Source organism: Pomacea canaliculata, linkage group LG6 (assembly GCF_003073045.1).
Source record: "Pomacea canaliculata isolate SZHN2017 linkage group LG6, ASM307304v1, whole genome shotgun sequence".
NCBI lineage: Eukaryota > Metazoa > Mollusca > Gastropoda > Architaenioglossa > Ampullariidae > Pomacea > Pomacea canaliculata.
The window spans coordinates 25,754,737-25,775,250 of NC_037595.1; the positions used below are offsets into that span (position 1 = coordinate 25,754,737).

At 37.4% G+C, this 20,514-nt stretch overlaps 1 protein-coding gene and 1 long non-coding RNA gene across 4 annotated transcripts in view; one reads left to right on the forward strand and one right to left on the reverse strand.

Moving 5' to 3' along the window:
* The window catches only part of LOC112565707 (AT-rich interactive domain-containing protein 2-like), a 30,472-nt gene extending 15,410 nt beyond the window's left edge, over positions 1-15,062 (reverse strand). The window contains exons 1-15 of one of the 3 annotated variants that reach the window (XM_025241362.1): positions 14,408-15,062; positions 14,211-14,304; positions 6,874-6,971; positions 6,096-6,247; positions 5,686-5,904; positions 5,216-5,283; positions 4,227-4,299; positions 3,690-3,769; positions 3,382-3,458; positions 2,796-2,974; positions 2,325-2,534; positions 1,845-2,018; positions 1,239-1,329; positions 749-883; positions 236-348 (exon numbers count right to left, since the gene is read on the reverse strand). In XM_025241362.1, coding sequence (XP_025097147.1) covers positions 236-348; positions 749-883; positions 1,239-1,329; positions 1,845-2,018; positions 2,325-2,534; positions 2,796-2,974; positions 3,382-3,458; positions 3,690-3,769; positions 4,227-4,299; positions 5,216-5,283; positions 5,686-5,904; positions 6,096-6,247; positions 6,874-6,971; positions 14,211-14,304; positions 14,408-14,499 — 1,855 coding nt within the window. In that variant the 5' untranslated portion in view covers positions 14,500-15,062. The remainder of the gene's footprint in view (positions 1-235; positions 349-748; positions 884-1,238; positions 1,330-1,844; positions 2,019-2,324; positions 2,535-2,795; positions 2,975-3,381; positions 3,459-3,689; positions 3,770-4,226; positions 4,300-5,215; positions 5,284-5,685; positions 5,905-6,095; positions 6,248-6,873; positions 6,972-14,210; positions 14,305-14,407) is intronic. The other 2 variants (XM_025241363.1, XM_025241361.1) reach the window with 2 other exon arrangements.
* A 154-nt stretch (positions 15,063-15,216) lies between these two features.
* LOC112566703 lies at positions 15,217-18,508 on the forward strand. Its single transcript, XR_003099679.1, has 3 exons — positions 15,217-15,324; positions 16,713-17,223; positions 17,622-18,508. It is a non-coding gene; the product is annotated as an uncharacterized LOC112566703 (long non-coding RNA).
* The last annotated feature ends 2,006 nt before the right edge of the window (positions 18,509-20,514 follow it).

Here is a 20,514-nt window from a genome sequence, read left to right on the forward strand (position 1 = left end):
TCATCAAAGAATTTAGTCAAAGTATCATAATGTCCAACATTAGCTGCAACATTGTTAAAAATATGTCAGATACATTGCAAGCACTCAGAAATAACAGCCATTTAAAGTTAGGAAAGAACTCATAGATTATTTAAACTAGAGAGAAAGCAGCCTGTATATCATAAAAACAATGCAATACTTTGTCATCACATTTTTAGCTGGAACGAAAGATACAAAGATCTGACTAAAAACTTACCTTTTTCAGTCCCTGACAAGATGGCAAATGGCCGTGGGATGGCTCGCTTAGAAAGACCCTTCACAACCTTCTCTTTCTCAAGGTTTAAAACATCAGCTTGCGAGAATGAGTTCCTGAAATAAGCATCACATAAGATATGGTATATGGCCTTCAGATTCTGTATGCCAAAATGGCCTTTTATCTAATCTTTTTATCAGTTTATTTAGCTGTCCTAATGAGGTTATCATGCAGTAATATTTATGTCATATATTAGTTTATGCTAAGCTTTGGATGATTGATACTGAAAATGTACCTTAAATCATTGAAGATCTGACTGAGTCTATTTTTAACTGTAAGCCTAAGTGATGCAGCAAAGAGGAAGAGACACAGTGGAGCAAGATGAGACAAAGAGCACAGTTAAGAGAGAAATGCTGCACAGATAAAAAAAACAAGTACCAAAACAAAATAATAATAATAAAAACTGTCAAAAACAGTCCACACTTTTCCCAAAGCCGAAAAAAACAGCGAACTCACTTAACGATGCTGAAGAAATCGCAAGATGAAAGAATCTCAGCCACACCAAACTTGCGACAGAACTGCTGGTAGTCAAGATACAAATCAGCCTGGGTCACACAGGCACCTTTTCTGTATTCAAATGTAGCTTGCAGCCTGCCATTTCAAACAGTAAACTTGAATGTGGTGGCCTTGTAAAGTTCTAGCCATTTATAACTACAGCATTTCCAATGCCTACTTCAACAACCCTATTTTCTTATCCACTTTGCTTGCAGTGCTAGATTAGAGCAAAACACTTTGGGAATGTAAAAGATAAGATGCAGAATCAGCCTGCTCATCAGACAGTCAATAAGGGCGAAAACACGTCGTTACAAAATGTTAGAAAATGGGGCTGGAAAGATCAAAAGATAAGAAATTTACTTCTTCGGAAATATGCCAAACCTGTTTCACAAAATTCGAAGGGAATAAATTTTCACCTTGGGTGACAGATTATTCATGCTGTAAAACATACCAGTTAGCAGTGGTGGCTTCAAGGTCTGCCTGAGCCTGTTCTGCAATTGACTGCTGTGATTGAGGACAAGGGGAATGCTGCATAGACGAGTCTGAAGAGGGGAGAAGAAAATCAATCAAAACATCTGTTAACAACTGAACCAAGTCATACCCTACACTGCAGCTTGAAAATGTCACAGACCATGCCATAAAATAGAGAACGTATAAACTATATGGCCATAAATCAGCTGCTAATAGGAAATGTCTGTCAAAGACTTTCTGGTACAAGATCTCTCCTTTTGAAATTTTACATTTTTAACTCAATTTTCCTTTGAAAAAAATAAACTGCTTGAATTTAACACATCAATCATAATTTTAAAATAACATTCATGAAAGTAGTAGTTTTTAATTTTCATGAGTTGAAAAATGGTATTTTGTGAAATTCACATCATGCACAAAAATCCTTAAAAATCAAGTTTTTAAAAATTAATCATTTTATTCTACCTGGACACTCTTGATCATCTTGGTATCACTATTCTTTTGGTTTCAAGATCTGACTTGTCATAAATATCTGACCATATAACACGAAAAAGTTTCTGTTCTTTCAAATGACAAAACAGTATCTTACTATGTGACTGTGAGGGTGCCACAGACTGGATAACATGGGAGTGAGCAGGCATGGATGAAGGTGTCTCCTCCCCTGTGGCATCTGTCAATGGTACATATTCTACCACCTTGATACCCACCAGAGAGTTCGGCCCATAGGACTGTGCTTCCACTGTGATGAGGTTTACAAGCAGATCTGTCAAAAAGCAGAAAAAGCCATCATCCTACTGTTCTGTGGCAGTTATTGAAATCACTATGCTGTGTGCTAATTTTGCTGTCTACACAAATTAAAGGGTTGCATAAGGTACAATCCATTCTCTCATTGCCATCAGAAATGACAAAACAGGGCAATGCTTAATCAGTAGACTACATCTTAAAGAAAAGTACACAAAAAAAATCCCTCTTGTTTCAGAGTCCTAAAGCAAACTCTGCAAAAATAAAAATTGGACACATGGATAGCATGATAACAGAAAAAAAATTCTCCAAGCAATACATTACTGACCAACTGCATGCTTGACTTGGGCAATCATATCAGTAGTTGCCTGGCCCAGTTCTGACAGCTGATACAGGGCCTCCAGTGTGTGCACAATCAGCTGGATATCATGGACCGTCAACAGCTGTACCATTCGCTCATATATTTCATCTCCCAATTCCTCGCTCATAATGCTTTCATTCTTTTCCAACTGGCACAATTTGCTCACTATCTCCAGGGCTGAAAGTAACAGTTTAATAAAAAAAATATACTTATTACACTGAACATAGTTTGAGGAAGAAGGTATGTTTTGTGATAACAATGATCGCTATTAATTTTGAATCAGAATGCAGAAGCATACTGAATACATATAAAAGTTTTTAAGATTTCAAAAAGTAAATTACTACTAAATGCCCCACATTGTGAAAACCACAGTGTGTCAATAATTCTGAAAACATTTCTGGAAAACTGCATGTTTCTTTTCATCTCTGCAATACTCACATCTCACAACTGCAAATTTGTCTTCAGCATTTAAGGATTTTTTTATCAGATCAATCATCATCTGTGAGGTGGTATTTACAACAGGACCCAGTATCAGCTGAGACGCCACATTTCCAAGTGTATCCAGTGCAAGCTGTCGTAAACTTCCATATGTACTATGCACACATAACATCAGGAATCTGAAAAATGTGTTCATTTAGGTAAAGGTTAACACCAGACATACTGGAAAGGTGCTATGTTTTACAACATGTAATATCTCCTGTAACAGTAAAATCCTTTGTTTTAAATATCCTATCTCTTCATGCTGCCCTTCTTCCATGTAACTTTTAAAAAATATCTCTTCATAATAATATAACATAAAACGTCCACATATAAAAACATAGTATCAAGAATAACATTTTTACAACTTCCATATGGAGCAGCTTTTGATTTTTAGCATCCTTCATTAAAACAATTACAGGGGAAAAAATGTTACAATTTAGCATTACCTGAACATTATTTTTAAATTATAGAATTTTAAAAGAGCTCACTTTAGAAACAAAATTACAAACACCTGCTAGAATATGTTACTGAATACATTACAAACCTAATCACAACAGAACTAGATGCAAGAGGCAGCTGGTTGATCTCTTCAAAAGACAGATTTCTGATTAAAACTGCAAGCTGCAGAAAAAAATGCATTTGAGAACAAGCAATTTTCACATATAATATGGATACATGCACATCTCTTTATAAAATGTAATGGGAGGGCTGGCGAATGGCTTTTGGTCATTAAATTTTTTGTAAGATTAAGGAACTAACAACATTTTTGTTTTATCTGCTATGAGTTTATTTAAATAGGAAAGAGTAAATTAGTCAACACAGCTAAGGAAAAAAATTGTTTTCATCACAAACCTGTTGAACACGTTGCCCTTCAACATCCAACACACCCAGATTTCGGCCTAGACTTAGCACTTCATATCCGAGCAAGTCTTCTGTTTACACATAAGCACATGCACACACACACATTGCATAAAATAGTATTTCCAACATCTAAAAAGCTAAATACAGGTTACAAAAACATTGTCTAGTTAAAACACAAAAAATGTTATATCAATAATGTAAAGCTTCAAATATTTATTATATTTGGCCATGGCTATGAAGAACAATTAAACCATGCAGTCTAGTTGTGAAAATACACCTATAAAAATAATACCAAAAAAAAAAAAAAATCCATAACAATTTACGAAAAGCCACGAAAATTATTGAAAAGTCCTTATACGTTTTTTTCCATAATGGTTGGAGATATGCATGCCTCTGCCCCTTTTTTAAACTTGTGTATTTCATTTCACTCCTTTATGAGTAACCATATTTAGCCTCAAATTTATTTGGATACTTTGCTGTTCACAGTATGGCTTCTAACTACCTATTCTTACAAGAAAAAATTCTTACTTTGTCTGTAGATGCCATCTTTGGTTTTGATTAGTCTTCTTATCTCTTCATCATTAACAGTTTCATACCAAAACTGAAAAACATAATACTTTTATGCAGTAGAGAAACATTTGAAAAAAAAGAGTTTTAAAAAATATATACAATCAAGCTTCAATGATATGTATGGGAAACTAAGCACAATCAACCCTTTTAAAACAGAATATCACTCATTTTCTATTTATTTGGCTTTGTTCTATCAAGCACAAAGTTAACTGTACAGGATAATGGAGATCATGTAGTGTTGGTTTCTGACACTACACTGCCATTCCCTCAATCAGCAAGAACAACTCCATCACCACAGACTAGTCTAGCCCTAGTAACATGGCACCCCATACAGAGAGAAATTATATACATAGGTGAGATCTGAGTCCACAACAATAACATTCTTTTGGGGACAAGGCTTTACCCCTGTGCCATCTGCATTACCCAGTATTGCTTCCAAAATGCTGGATCACAATTATAGAAACTGTTTTTACCAAGGCAAGCAACAATTCTTGCTCCTGCTGCAATAAGACTTTAATTTTAATTACTCCTGTCATTCTAAACCTTTTCTATCCCAAGGGCCGAACCGGACATGACATAAAATCTCGCAGGCCAGAACATGCGGTTTTGCCAGAACTGTATGTGAGAGAAGGTCTAGGAGTGCTGAATCTCTTGTATGGGTATGTCTGGCAATTATGTTGTGTTATGCTCATATGTTTGCCATGCTCATATTGTGTTTGTTATGCTCATATTGTTTGTATGTGTGGTTGGGCTTATGAGCAAAAGAAAAATTTCTGTCTTGGGCTTCCTTGAACAGACAATAACGTTGATCATGACATTAAAAACAAAATTATGTTGCGTCTGGTTAAAATGAGCAGGCCAGATGAGGCACCTTAATGGTTGGGCACCCTTGTTCTAAACCAAGAACTAGTTCTGTTGTCACACTGTGCTTGTTTATTATGACTTACCCGCAAGAAATCTCTTTTTGCATTGTTCTTCCAGCTGAGCAGCATCACATCCTCCATACTTGAAGGTCCTAGAAAAGAGAATGCATATTCTATTACACTACTGAGATCATCTTAGAATTAGCCGACAAGTGTGACATTTGATTATTTAAATTTACTAACTTATTCTATTCACAAATGATCATTTATATTTTCCTGTCAAAAATCATCTGCACATTTATGCTTTTATTTCTGTCTCGCTCTCATTATGCAAACTGCATCACTAGTACATTCCTTTGAAAATAAATGATAATCTCCACTACTGCTGTATATGAATCCTCTGGACTGTAAATTATTGGTACAGAAGCAAGTGTGACATATGATACCATGTACTGCACACTATCTCAATGGAAATATAGCATATAAATTTGCCTACCATGCAAACATACTTTGAAATTTTGCCTATTTTAAGAGAATGCAAAACTGGCACTTACCTTCTTCAAAAATACCAACATTAGACATGAGGAGGGGCAAGAGATGTAGTGATTTGGATAACTTGAGCACGTAGCGCCCTTCATTTGACAGTAGCAAGCACACATTTATAGCAAAATCTACTTCATTTGGAAGTCCCGACCTCAGTGCCATTTCCAACTTCTCGTAATCACTAAAACGAGCCAGGTCAGTGTCCATTCGATGAATAGTCCTCATGGAATCTAAAAGTCAAACGGATCCTTCATCATCTGTGTGCTTAAATTAACAGTCCTTATTTTATTTTCATTTTTTGCAATCCTTATGGCTCAGCGCGTACTATATGTTTAAGAACAAAATAATGTTCTTCTGACTTTCAGCATGCAATGTTCTATAATGCTTTGCTCAATTAAGCTGACAAACAAGGATGACTGACCTGGAACCCTGTGCTGAGCATAATTGTATGCTAAAGGGACAGACTCCACAGGAAGGCACACTTTCTTTCGAGCAGGACCTTCTTCATTATCATCTCCTGACTGATCAGGATCCACACCCAAAAAATGCACTTTCTCATATGCATTAAGATACCTAAAGATATATTTCAAGGAAGAAATACAGCTGATATTGAGAAGCAAGCAAATGGCAATGATTACAATAAAGTATCCAATGTTCTAAACCACATTCTTTAAACATTTAAGTTCCTTATTTTTTTTTTATATTTTACACATACAAGTGCAAGTGAATTTGATATATATGTCAGACATGATTGGAGACTCTTTCTATGTGTTTTAGTCTATAAAGCTTTTTATTTCAAATTCTTCTTTACATCTTATATGACTAGGAGAATTCCTTAGATATCATCTGTGGAGTAAGATGAATAATGCTAAGCAGAATGATAAAGCTGCCAATCAACATCTTTCCTTTTGCTCCAGGCCAGATTAAAATTTCCCAAATACCCATTCTTCCAAAAGTGTGTGTGTGAGAGAGGGGGGGCTGAGAATAAACAGTGTCTAAGTGCCCACATAAGTATACATGTATAGTGTCAATACTAAGGTAGAGAGCATGCAAGAAAAGAAGTCTCTTCGTGCCTTGCCAAAAAATCCCACCAATCCAAATTTTAAATAATACTCATATACTTGCAATGGACAGAGGATGCTCACAATTTTATGAGTAAAACAAATGACTAACACGAAGGCACAGCCATATTTACTAACCGAAAATAGATGTACTTCAATGCTTGAGTGCCATTTGTGCAAGCCAAAGGAATCTGGAACTCTTCAACAATATCTTCCCACAACTGGTCATTGTTAAACTGCAAAGACATTTCCAATAAATGCTTCAGCCTGCCCTAATACTCATATCAAAACATCAACTACAAAGCAAAAAGAAATGGGGAAAAAAAAATGATCATTTACTTTCAAACATGTTAAACAACCTTCCTTTATGTATCTGTATAATATCATGAAGGAAAACAACTACATGCTTAGTTTTTTTCCAAGTTCTGTAGGGAAATATCTCACACACAACAAGTATATGGACCTTCAAACACCATTAATGAAACTTTCATCAAAACACTGGCATGATGCTATGACTCATCTGTAACTGATCCAACCCAAGGTTGCAAAAAAAAGTCTGAAAATAATCTCTAAGGTACAGCTGGATAAGACGAATAATGTGCTGGTGAGAATGATGAGTCCCTGATGCACATGCTAACACTTTCAAAAAAAAGTTACACTACTTGATAAAATTATTGCTCATTACTTGAAGCACTTCTCATAGGTTTAAGGTTCTTATCTGAACTGATTCTCAGCACAGTAAAAACAAAAACAATCTGGATGCAAAAATGAGAAAAATTCATGAAAAACTACTCTCTGCTAGCACAAAACAGTGTAACATTCAAGACACCACAGAAAGAAGGCGAACACAATAGAATACAAACACTATGTTTTAAGAGACTGCATAGAGAATAAGGTGCTTTAAAGCTTGACTGTGTACACCATACAATGCAACTAAATTATTACCAGCACAATAAGATTAAAACTGTACGGTATATAAAATTTGTTATATGCAAACATAAATATATTCTTTACTAGGTATTTTAATGTTTCTACATAAAAGTACATAGGCATTGTGTGAAAGAAGAAAAGTGTAGGAAAAAATATGTAAAAGAAAAATATTGCCTTTAAGATCGATCAAACATCATTTGATCTGACTACAACCATTCTACAGTAGCAGTTCAACCAACCATTGCCTTTGGTGAAACATTTTTTTTTAACTTTTAGTCACCCAATACTTTAACTGAAAGCAGTCCAAAAAAAAAAGTCTACCAGCATCTTGCAAAACTTAGGGGTGTTACGACTGGCATTTCAGCCTTATCATCACACTCAATGTAGAAATAGTTCCTGAAATGCTTTATTCACAAAACTGACACAGAAATAATAATAATATTGTAGCAGCATTTGTACATAACTTGTATTGCTTTACCTGGCTTCTGTTTCATGTTTACTTTTAACAACATCAAAATTGCTAATATTCTGGACAGCAGGATTATTGCAATTCTCATGATAATAAAGTGCAGCAGCTTTTATGTGCATGCTACTTTGCAGCATGGCAGGCGATGGGGTTGGGAAATAGGAAATCTTTTCTTAGTGCTTCTCCGTTGCTGTTTAATGCAGAAAATAATTTTCAAATATGTGTGCTTTTCCTGTGTCAAACCAAGATTTTACACTCACCAAGCCTAAGATAATAACTGCACCTCAACCTGATTTTATTATTTTAAGCTGTCTTGCTCTTAGGAATTTAATCTTCCCAACAGACAAAAGGGGAGGCAGGGGCCATCTAAACTACTTCCTTCTCTACTACATCCTCCCCTAAATTCTCTTAAAGACAGGCTGCTCTTCAAAGGTCACTTGGGTGCTGCCAATGCACTACACTAAATATGGTTAAACAACAAAAGGCTCTGGTTCTTCAGTTATATTAGGGTTTTGAATGTGCCTGTAAAAATGTTCCCTCATCAGCTCATGGATGAATAAAACTAGCTTGAATCGAGTCTTCCTCTGTTATCTTGCAGTCTCAACAGACATTTATCTTTTTTCAGTCACTTGTGAAATGTGTTCATATTATCAACTATTCACTTACTGGACTGAAAAGTAACATACACATATGTCAAACAAAAACGTGAGTGCAGCCTTTAATTATTAAAAGTCACATTTAATCTAACAGGAATTTTCATATGACAGAATTTGAAATCTTAATAACTGAAATGGATGGGACTGACTGATGGCCTGACAACACTTAGCAACAAATTACATCAATCTGTTGCCCAGAGTGTACCCAATTTCTTCCAAGTACTTTTACAAATGCTAATGTTATCCACAAGTCTAGTGTTCTTTAAAAGCATGCTCATCCACTTAATGCAACACTGAGCCAGCTACTGCCTTGATCTTTATGTCTACAATAAAACAAGGAAAATCCATATGACACAGACGCCTGCCTAGCTCTTCAAATAGTGCCATGTTTTTAGGCCTGTTGCGCTTCTGGTTATTTCATCTGCTACCACATCAACAAAAAAAAACAAAAAAACTTGACAGTATTTTTAAGAGATCTTTTTAACTGCTTCAATATTCACCAAAGCTGCATGGTGAATGGTTGCTTCTGAACACTCTCACCAGCCTTCAGCAGACAGCTCATCCTGTATTAATTTTCTTTATGGCAAAATCAATGAAGCTGTGAGAAACGGTTTTTAATATCTGCATGGCCTTCTGAAAATTTCTGCTACATTTTGTTTCTTCCTATTTATCAAGATGTAACCCGAAGGAGACACAGCATTAATGAAATCTGAAGAAAGAAATGTATTCTGCAAAAAGACAATGAAGTAACTTTCACTTTTCTCTTACTAAATCTGACTGGAAAATTGTACTAACCATTTACACTCTGGCAAAACACTAGCTTCACATCTAGTCAGAAAAATCTGTTACTTTTTATTTTTTCCTCTTCTCTTTTGTGTGTGTGTGTGCGCGCAGAGCGTAGGGGGGGGGGGAGAGAGAGATGTTTACTGCTAATTTTAACAGAACAGGCAATCTTCAAGCTACCTGGATTTGTTTACTATAAATCAGATGCTGTTGATGTATTATTTACAACACGGGTTTTTTGTTTAAAAAGAAACCTCCTTCAGCATTCGATAAATAGTTGGGACTGCCATACTGTCAGTCTGGTGGCCTCTAAATAATTCAGTCACCTAAAATCTAGTGTTTAGGCTAACAAAAACCTTGAATCCTAGAAACAAAATCTCTAGAGAACAATTTAGAAAAATTGTCTAAAACTAATGTATCCCTTATCAGGCTAACCATCCATAAAATGCTAGGGGGTTTTCAGAATCCCAGTTTAAATTACTAGGGATTTTCAGACCCTCAGTTACAATTGTTGGTGGTATTTTAGACACACACCCCCTCCTGCATAGACTGTGAATGTTTCATGACTAGTTACAGAAAAACAAATACCAGTTTAAGTGTTAATATTGATTTCTGATGTCAAGAAACTGGTTTTTCAGTGACATTTTTATGCATGAAAATCTGTGCCACGAGCATAATAATAACAAAGTATTTTTAAAGCGCCCGCTGCTGTGAAGATAATTTATAGCATTCATAAGTACTCATGCACACATGCATGCATGCACACATAAAGTGAACAAATGATGAAATTTGTATCTAGTTTGATACAAAATGTCTTACACCATGAGACATCTCACCTAAACTCTTCTATTTTTTTACCAGATCCTGATGCAAAGTCATTTACTTTTCAGACCCAAGTTGGTAGATGGAGAAACTCTGCTTAAGTTTTACATACTACAGAGTAGCTGCTCCTAGTTCTGTCCCTTCAGATTAGTTCTGGAAATCTACAAGTGAGTAGCCATGAGCTTCTCTCTTTCTTTACACCAACTACACAAGATACATACAATTCTAAACCTTGCCACCAGCACCAAAACAAACATGAAGAAGTCCATGGACACAGCATGAAACTAGTAATGTTTTTATGAGAGAAAAAGGCTACATTTTTCTCCCACTAGGCATACTATTATTTTCTAATGTTTTATATGGCTATTTTATTTGAACAGTTATATCCCTTTGCATAACCACCTTGATGCTGCTAGCACTGCATTTTTGTTTTTGTGATCTGTTTTGATTTTAGTGCCCATTGTTTAACACACACTGCTGGTATCCTCATCCTTGTGCTAGATGAATTCTTTGATATTCTCATCAACTGATAGTCTTCTCTAACCCTGTCATGGTCAAGTCTGTTTACCATGATAAAGGGCATCTGAGTATTCTGCATCACTGCAATCAGCTACTCATAGGGCTAACTGTTCACTTTTGCTGCTATGCCACAGTTCCTCTTCTTGTTGCGGCCCTATGCTCCTCGAGGAGCAAACAAGAAATAAACTAACAGTTCCTCTTCTGCCTCAGTTTGAATTATTATACAGTGAAAGTAGCTGGCAGTATGACATTATACTAGTTACATATAATGCAAGTGTGTGAGCCACTGCATGGTCAGAACAGATGCAGGAGGGCTGCATCATCATGACGTTTGTTTTTCTTCCACAGACATGTACGATGTCATCATACTTCTACAAAAGTTTGCTGTGATGTGAAAAGGGGTATGTGTGGGTGCATGCATGTCTTTGTCTGAATTTGGGACAGGGCCATCATATAGATCACATACATGGCTATGCATAATTTTGTGTGTTAGTGTATGTGTGAGAGAGAGAAATCAATATATGATCCTATTTATCTTGATCTGTGTTTGTGTGTGTCCGCATGTGCTAACAATGCACTTATGTGTAAATCTCCATTTGAGAGTAACTTTCTTTTTTTTCTTTTCGTATAGTAATTGCTTTTTGTAGAGCGTGGTAAGCCGGGCTTTGGCTGGGGTACTGAGCTAAATAAGCTTATTGGTTATCATCGTCACCCTGGAGTGAACATCACATTCACCCACCAATTTATAATTTACAAACATGAAATACTTAAACAAAATACTTATTACATTTTGACACAGACCTGATGGCATGATTAATAACACTTAAAATTACTTTTTTAACATGTCACCTTCATAGCATGATTACTATTACTACATCTTAATTTTTTTCTCCTGAAGTATGTCACCAAAACTAGTTGATTTTACACTGATTTCACATGCATGCACGCACTCTCATACACACACAAAGCTTTTATGTCTCAGTACAAAACACAAAAGTCTCTTGAAAATTAAAATGAATAAAAGCTCAGCTTGCCCCCTATCATGACCCAATGACCTCACTAAGCACTATCCAACACCTTTCTGGAACAAAAGTTTCACAGAATTTCTCAAGTATTTAAATATTGCTGCACAACATATCAATGGCAAGTAAAAATGGAATCCAGCCAACATCAACTCTGATTTTTCCAGATATCCATTAATAGCATTTGCCAAGATGTGCTCCATGATGCATTTTTTTTTAAAAAGCAAGTTTTTTTTAAAACATGTACATTTTCATTACAATTATAAAACAACAAACATTTCAGCATATTTTTTACAACTCAGGCTCGCAAAACTGACTTTTAGCTCTACACTGAATCCTGAAGACACTGCCACAAATCACCTTGTGTCACAAAGTTTTTTTAAAAAAATTGTTTTCCAGTTGTATCTACAGTATTCCACATCAAGCTGTCTATTATTAGTACTGTTGTCAGTTAAGAATAGCATGCCCACCCCTGGATTAGCAGCAATTTACATCAAGTGCAGTTTAACAAGCAAAAGCACCACTAGAAATATGTGGAAACTTCTGCAACTTCCCATATCAAACAACTTAAGCATTTTCAAAGTTAATAATATTTTCACTACTGCCTTGCTCCTATCACACCTTTGATAATTAACAGGTCTTGTCTTTATGTTGTATGAACTTTTATAGCATCAGAGACACAGAAATGCTTTTTAAACATATCTCTGTTCTCAGACTGATACAAATAAACTTGCTCATTATCTTAGAAAGTGAATCTGCTGTTTTTCTTATTAAGTACAGTGACTATGCTTTAAAACTAAAGTATCACAACCTTCTCTTTTATGTCCCAGCTTTGTTCTCCACCCCAACCTTACCTCATATAAGTCTACTACTTTGCAAATTCTGTCAAACAGAAAAAAAAAAACTAAAAAACTCTGAACTAGTGACCTGTGTTTTTAGTTGATTTTTAAGTACTCACTTCCTTGCTAGAAATGGTGGCAATAAAGAGTATTATATGCAAATGTACATAGAAACTGCACATAGACATGTACATGCTTTGCTACCATCAGCATAGCTAACCCATTTTAACTAACAACGCTACAGCCTTTAATTTGTTGCTTGCTTCCTTTCTAGTCAAAGTTTTTCACATCACAACTTCTATCTTTACATGTTTTCATTCACAATTAAAAAATTGATAATGATAACTGATAACAATTGATGTGCCTAAACTACACAAAGTGCAACTGTCATCAAACACAATATATTTATTCTCATTATCATATCTTAGCACTAATACAAAAAAATCACTGTTACTTATCACTTTTTTTAACACCTACCTCCACAGAAGGAAAGACTATCTCATTTAGTTTTTACAGCATTATTTCTGATGTTCAAATTAAATCCTCTAGTAATCTGGCACACCACTAACAACCATCTACCATGCTCATCTGCCTGAATAACTACTGACACAAAACCTGTCATTTTATTTAATAAACAAAAAATACATAATCCCTGACATTCCAAAAACATCACGACTAGAAATCATATATGTTTGTGGTTGTTTTCCTTCATATGTCTTAGACTTTTAACTATTTACTAAATGAACCGATGACTAAATGCAAACGAATGCAAAATATGGCCATACCTTGAAGTAAATAGTAACTGACTTTTAAGATAACTTTATCTGTGTTGTGGTCTCCATGCAAACCAAAATTAATGAAAATTTTGACTATATCAAAAGATACTAAAAGTGCAGGCTTGGAGTTTACACTATGTGGGACAGGCATAGTAAAATTAACTATTAACACTATGATAACAAAAAGAGATTTTAGAATATGTTATTCCTAACCAACCTCTTCAAATGCACTTTGCAAGTTTGGATTTCTGTTTTAAAGTTAGATTAATTGGTCAAGCTAACATGGACAGTGACTGCTGGTAAATATCATGCCCAAATATGGTTATTTGGCTAAGTACCGACGAATTTTGTTTCAAACTGTGAAAAGTATGTCAAGCAAACATTGTCCTTTCGATGTGTTTGCTCCCTAGCTTGATAAAAAGCACGTGTCGAGGAGAACGAGTCTACCTGCTGAACGTAAACACCGGCTAAGGCCAACTTCATGCACAGTTGTTCAGTTGAGCATGTCTTACCCTTTGCTACCAACGCTTTAGTTTCCTTCGCATGTGTTCCAAATACACTTTGTGAAATGATACATACAACTGAGTGCGCATGTAATTTCAAATGCTAGAATGTACACAAGCCGACCAAAGAATATGAAAATAAAAGGAAAATTAGCTTACTTTTTGCCAACCTCCCTGGTCGATCACACGTCGGTATAAACGGTAGAGATCAACCTCTTTACCTCCTATTTTTGGTATCCGATCGAATGGAGTGCTGAAAATAATGAAAATATAGCATTACTTCATTGAAATACTTTATCATTTGAATAAATATGTACTATAAATAACGACTGCATTAACACTGAATGATAACTCACCCCCGCGAAGCGTGAAAACGATGCAAGTCCTGGAGAAAACTCCGACGGTCCTCCTCGTATGTGAAGGGGTCTTTGTTCAAAACGTTAGCCATTTTGAACCAGAAATTTCAAGAAAACTCACGATGCCAGTCACCCTATTGGCAATTACAGCACGCGTAACTTCACTCTGACCTACGCGACATCAATATCTGCAGCAAGGGCGCACGGAGAGCGGGGTAAATCCTCAGTGTTTGGGGGATTCCACATCAAGCAGGCTGCAGCAAAAGACTGACCGCTCTCCGTGCATAAAATGAGCTCAAAATATCTGCTGGCTCAACTGATCGTGGCCTGGCCAGGGCTCAGCATCCACTATGGAAGTCCAATATAACTCACAAGGTCTGCCACAACTTATCTAAACGGCCACATTGTTGTCCATACGCGAGGAATTTCAGGAAAAATCGTAACAAAAAGCATAATGAACATGCCTGCAATTGGTTACTAGAGGGGTACCCGCGATGGATTCATTTCCTCGAGTGTGCTACGCAAGATGGCGAATGCCGCACTGTTTCTTTGAACTATCTGCGTCATCAATTCGCCAAACAATTTTGTTATTAAGGCAATAATTAAGTATGAGTGCTTAAAATGCACATATTTTGATGTCCACTATCATGCAAGTGTTACATATGGCACAAACTTAGGGAAATAAGGATTAATTTTATCAAAAGACCTTGCATTCTTTTGTTGGCGTGATAGTAAGAAAGATAACTCTGTCGGCGAACCCCACCCACAGCCGCCAAGCTTCAAACTGCAGCAACCTTCTGAATCATGAGGGGAACATCAAGCGATGTTTAGGACTTAAATATTGGCACCATCTCATCATCACGATGTGGCAGCATCGCAAACGCCATAGTTTAATTCTCAGGGTAATTATGAACATGGTAAGACCGAGTAATCGATAGTTATTTAAATAACTGTGGACGTAGTCGATAATAATTTCGCCATCAATTTATTAAAGTGAGAGGTTTAGGCACAGAAAACAACACGTTGACTATTATAAATGCTTCTCCGAAACAATAGCTTAAACAGGGACCAGTTAGACGAGCAGTAGCTATTTAGTATTTGTCTCTGATACCGTTGATTATCGTCGAATTATGCCGGAATGCTGTAGAGAAGCTTATAAGATAGGGAAAGCCCTTGCTCGGGATGTAGACGGATAGTCAAGCGCGCGGAACGGCGCGGCGTTGCCGATACGATAGCCCCGTGACGTCATAGACGGTGATTCCTGTCCAGTAGGGAGACGACACTGCACTGCCTAAAATAGAACAGACGGCAGTCAATGAGTGCCGTAGTGAATGAGAATTGGAACGTGTGTGTGTGTGGCCTACTTGTGCCAACGCAATCGAAACCCCAACGCACACAGCCCAGACTCACTGTATGCATCTTTCGTATTAGTCTACAGCAGTTCGGTCGCGATCTCTCTCACATACATAAAAATGTCATAATGACGAAGTCAATGTCATTAAAGATATCAAGTTTCAAGTCTCTCTTTCTCTTTCCCATCTTATCTCGATATCTCCGTCTATCGATGTGCACGTCTGTATGCAGGGTGGATGTCATAACATTATGATTCTTAGACTTTAATTGTTAGTGTCAACCATCACCATCTTCCGTCCCATAGAATTCGACCTAAAAAAATGTGGCATTTCAGGTACTGGTTGTCGGTAATAAGCTTTGTGTTCTCTACATACACATAGGAGTATATAATGTATTTCTCAAATAAGCTATTTACTTGTCAGTTTTGCGTGAAACTTACATTCTGCTTTAATTCGACAGGTTTTTATATATGTACTCTACCGTATATAAGTATTTTTGATTAATTAACGAGAAGAGCGAATGTGTAAGATTACTCAAATTATCGAATGCGTTGTGGGCTGTGCATTTTATTGAGAGAAATGGAGAGAGCATCTTCCTTCCTATATTGCCTTATTTGAGGGTGAAGGGGATTCATGTATACATCCGCAGGTTTGACAACCGAAATTCTTTAGGCAGCAATAACTGAACAATAAAATGTATATGAATCATATGTTTATATATCTGCGGTTTTCCTCAAGCTTGAAAAGTGAGCTCATTATCCTGTAAGCAGCCTTGACCCTCACAAGAAGACTCGGCCTGTTTTTGTTTACCCCACCCACCCAACCCACCGAGGCACGATGATAGGGCTTGTTTCTCTCACATTGTCGAATATTTTTATTCTACTTCCTCTTATGCTAAGAAGGTTTGCAACCAAATGAGTTGTTTGGTTTTTGTTTTTTTCACTTCTGTTAAGGAGTTGTTGTTGGCTGTTGGATGCTGCCTGCGATGTTAACGATGGCATGTTAAGCGCATAAGCCACGTGACCTAGGAGGAGAGAGAGAAGAAAAAAAACTGCGTCGTGCAAAAGAGCGACGACCCCTTCGAGTCGCGTTATTTACGTCGATGGCTCCGCAGGCACAGCAAACCCTTGATACCAAAAATACTTCGCAGCCACGGCTACTTGGGGAATCCCCGTCTGTACAGCAGCCGGCACTCTATGAGTGGAGAGATGCGAAACATCTGGGTTGCGGATCGACTGAACAGCTGACTGTGTAAAACTGGGAAAAATCGATGACGCTTGCAGCCTGATGGTCGATGCACTCACACTCACACTGCTGCTGCTGCTGCTTTTGGTGCAGTCGATTTGTCTTCGATTCTTCTTCTTCACACGTGATCCTAGCAGGAGATCTGTGGTTCCTTTCATTCCATCTAAGCACATGCCGAGGGCTATAAACTTTTCCAACAATTTTCGTTTTTTGACCTCAGTACATAACATTCATCATTGAACTTTCTTTTGAAACTTTTTTTTAATTCTGGCTTGATACATCAACTGTTTGTCTCCAGTCTCATGTGGTCGCAAACACGAGAATTAAACGATCGTATCTTATCGGATGAGTGGATAGCGGAGTAATTTGGAAGCCATCATGCTCACAAAGGCAGGATGCTGTGGGACGTGTGTGTGTGTGTCCAAATTTTTCGTCAACTTTCAGGTACCGAAAACCAAAACGTAACGGGAAAAAAATTTGGACACACACACACACGTCCCACAGCATCCTGCCTTTGTGAGCATGATGGCTTCCAAATTATTCCGCTATCCACTCATCCGATAAGATACGATCGTTTAATTCTAGTGTTGTTTTGTTTTTGTTTTGTTTAATCACAGGGTTTTTGAGCTTTATGCATCCACGCATAAAGGATTGCACTTCATATGTGAACATCGTCCCTGGTCGAGACCGAAGAACGAGTTGACTGAGGCAATGTTCAATTTCCTGAACTGCTAGACATATATCACGGGACGCACACTCTGTCAAACGTGTATAATGCTCTACATGGACATCAACTTTCATGTTGACTTTTCAAATGATGCTACAGCAGCCTTATTCTTAGATGTCATTCATGCGTGTAATCTCCGCCAGACTGTGACTGATCATAAAAAAACATGGCCGTCCTCTGGAGTTTGTGATTGATAGGCCTGCTGAGTCAAATCATTGGTGTGTCCTTGCACAGACTTTAACATGGACTTCAAGCTGCGGTGTATGGACAGAGCCACCTTCCCTGAGGAGATATAAATGTTGATCTGGCTCCTTTCGACGATTGTTCTGTTGACCAGTTCAACACAGCTCTTTGAGCAGTACTGGACAGACATTCCCCTGCGGCACTTTGTAAGGTGACCCACTCCTTCTGGCTTCTGGCAAATGTTCTCTTGCAAACTATTTACAGCTTTCCCCACTGTTGCTGAAGAGAAGGTACGAGACATTCGGAGACGTGTTCTTGACCTTATTACAACCTCTCTGTTTGAATGTTTGGATGTAGTCCTTTTTGACTTAGAAATCATGAACAGGTCTCTTGCCTATGGAGCTTTTTCAGACGCTTATAGGTCTGAACCGGTAATACCAGTGTTTAAAAAGCTCACTTTAGACCACAGTGATATAAAGTGTTTCTGTTCAGTATGTAATCTTCCGCTTATTTCTAATTCGATTGAGAAGATTTTCGTATGAAAGCAGTCAATCAAATTTCAATTTATTGCAGTCTGCATACAGGCAAGGCTCCAGTACGGAGATCACATTTGTGACAATCGTCAACGATCTGCGGTAGCTCTTGCTTAAAGAAACTACCAGTCTCAATAATTTTGGATTTACAAGCAGCCCCTGATACCGCAGATAATTGTGTTTTCTGACCCCATCACATAGTGGCGTACTTCAGGCTTCAGTTATAGGTCCTTTATTGTTTGATTTGTACTGTTGTACATTTTACCTTTATCAGTGATGATCACTGCTCACTCAGCTATTCATCTTCGCTGATGAGACGGAGCTCATCAAGTCTGTAGAACTGAAACGCTTAGGTTCCAACTTCGCATGGCGGGTACAACGTTCACAAATCCATCACAGCTACTTCCACTCGAGTTGGCTGACAAGTGCATTGGATCAAAACTCCGCATTATCGATGAAAAGTATACTGGTTCGTTTGGCAGGTGCTTCTGTACATATTCAGAAAATATTCATGGTTATTTTCAGCTCTACTATTTTGTTTTCTGAGACTGAGTAGAATCTTGGCGTTAGCTCAACTGTCATACGACAATGCATGCTTATGTTCTTGGTATCATCCGTCCTGTTTACGTTGAACTACTTCGCATTAGCGACGAAACAAGTCCCGCTGATGCTTGTTTCGGCATTCATTCTGCCCAGGATTGATTGCCATAATATGCTTTTCTTTATCGTTGTCCCTAAACATTTTTATGGTGTCTTCAGAAATTATCAATGCTGTACATGTTTAATTCTCAACCCCTCATCTTTATTACCGGCACTGGCTTACAGTTGAATCCACAACAAAGTCCAATATATTGCATGCTTGTCGTATGTACGTGCTGTTTACCAAGCTGGTGCTTCACATATGTCTGATGGCTCATCTTATTTCCCGGCAAGAACACTCATATTTTCTGCAGATAACTCAACCCTTGCTAGTCCACGCATCAATGCTAAATCCTTTTGGGGAGAGTTCATTTTCTTTTGCCTCACCAACCATTCTGGAATGTACTACCAATAAGTCTCAGAAACACTCCGGCAATCGAGCTCGTTCAACCGTGAAAACTCATCTTTTCCCGACGATCTTTGATCAGGATTAATTGTCCCTGATCAGTTCAGCTAAGCGTTAGCATCCAGCCAGCGCCTCTGTTCATCCGAGTTAAGGTTGTGAGGTTTTCTAGACAAACATGGTTGCTAAATTAATAGACCTGAATGTCAGAAATGAATATCAAAAACTGTAAGAGTTGCCTTTTGAGATAGCTCGATTCTTCCCCACTTCCGAAAAATGTTATGTCCTCCAAAAGTTTCATAGCGCTGTCAGCTGAAAAATACGAAAACTTCAGTGTTTTCGTAAAAGAAACTTAGAAATATATACCTAATGACACTTCATGATCAGACGAGCCGCATTGAATTTGCAGGTAGTCAGTGCAGGTCCTTCCTTTGCTAGTTCAATATTTGTTGGCTTTACTACCTTTTTTGTAACTTCTGATAAATTATACAATTACCTCTGGAGTACACCAAAACTGAAATGTGAAAGTAAGGACATCTGTGTGCAACAACAATGCCTTCTGATACACTCAACTAAATTTTAAATTGAACATGATATCAGATGTCTGCGTGGTGTCTACACTAATCTGCAGACACACATGCTAGAGATTAGTAAACAAAACTGCACTATGCATGAAGGGAATAATTGTGAATAAATGTGAAAAACAAACATGATCCTTCCCCCTACAAAAAGGACGACGGGAGGTGGAGAGAAGAATTGACGATTTTGAAGACAGATTGTGGAGGGATACTTCCATGAACTTGACAGAAAGGATAATGAAACAGCGGAAGAATTGGAACTTACTGTACAAGTTATAAGGGAAAAGCTAAGTTTGTCAGAAAAACGTGCAGTTTCTGAGTGCATGGGCTTAAAAGAATTGTTTTATTATTGCATGGTGTAGACCTTCAAGGACAAAATGTGCATTTCTTCATCGGGAAGGGCTATTCACTTCGTGTAAGGAGAAAGTTGCCAGTCCCAAGCATGAA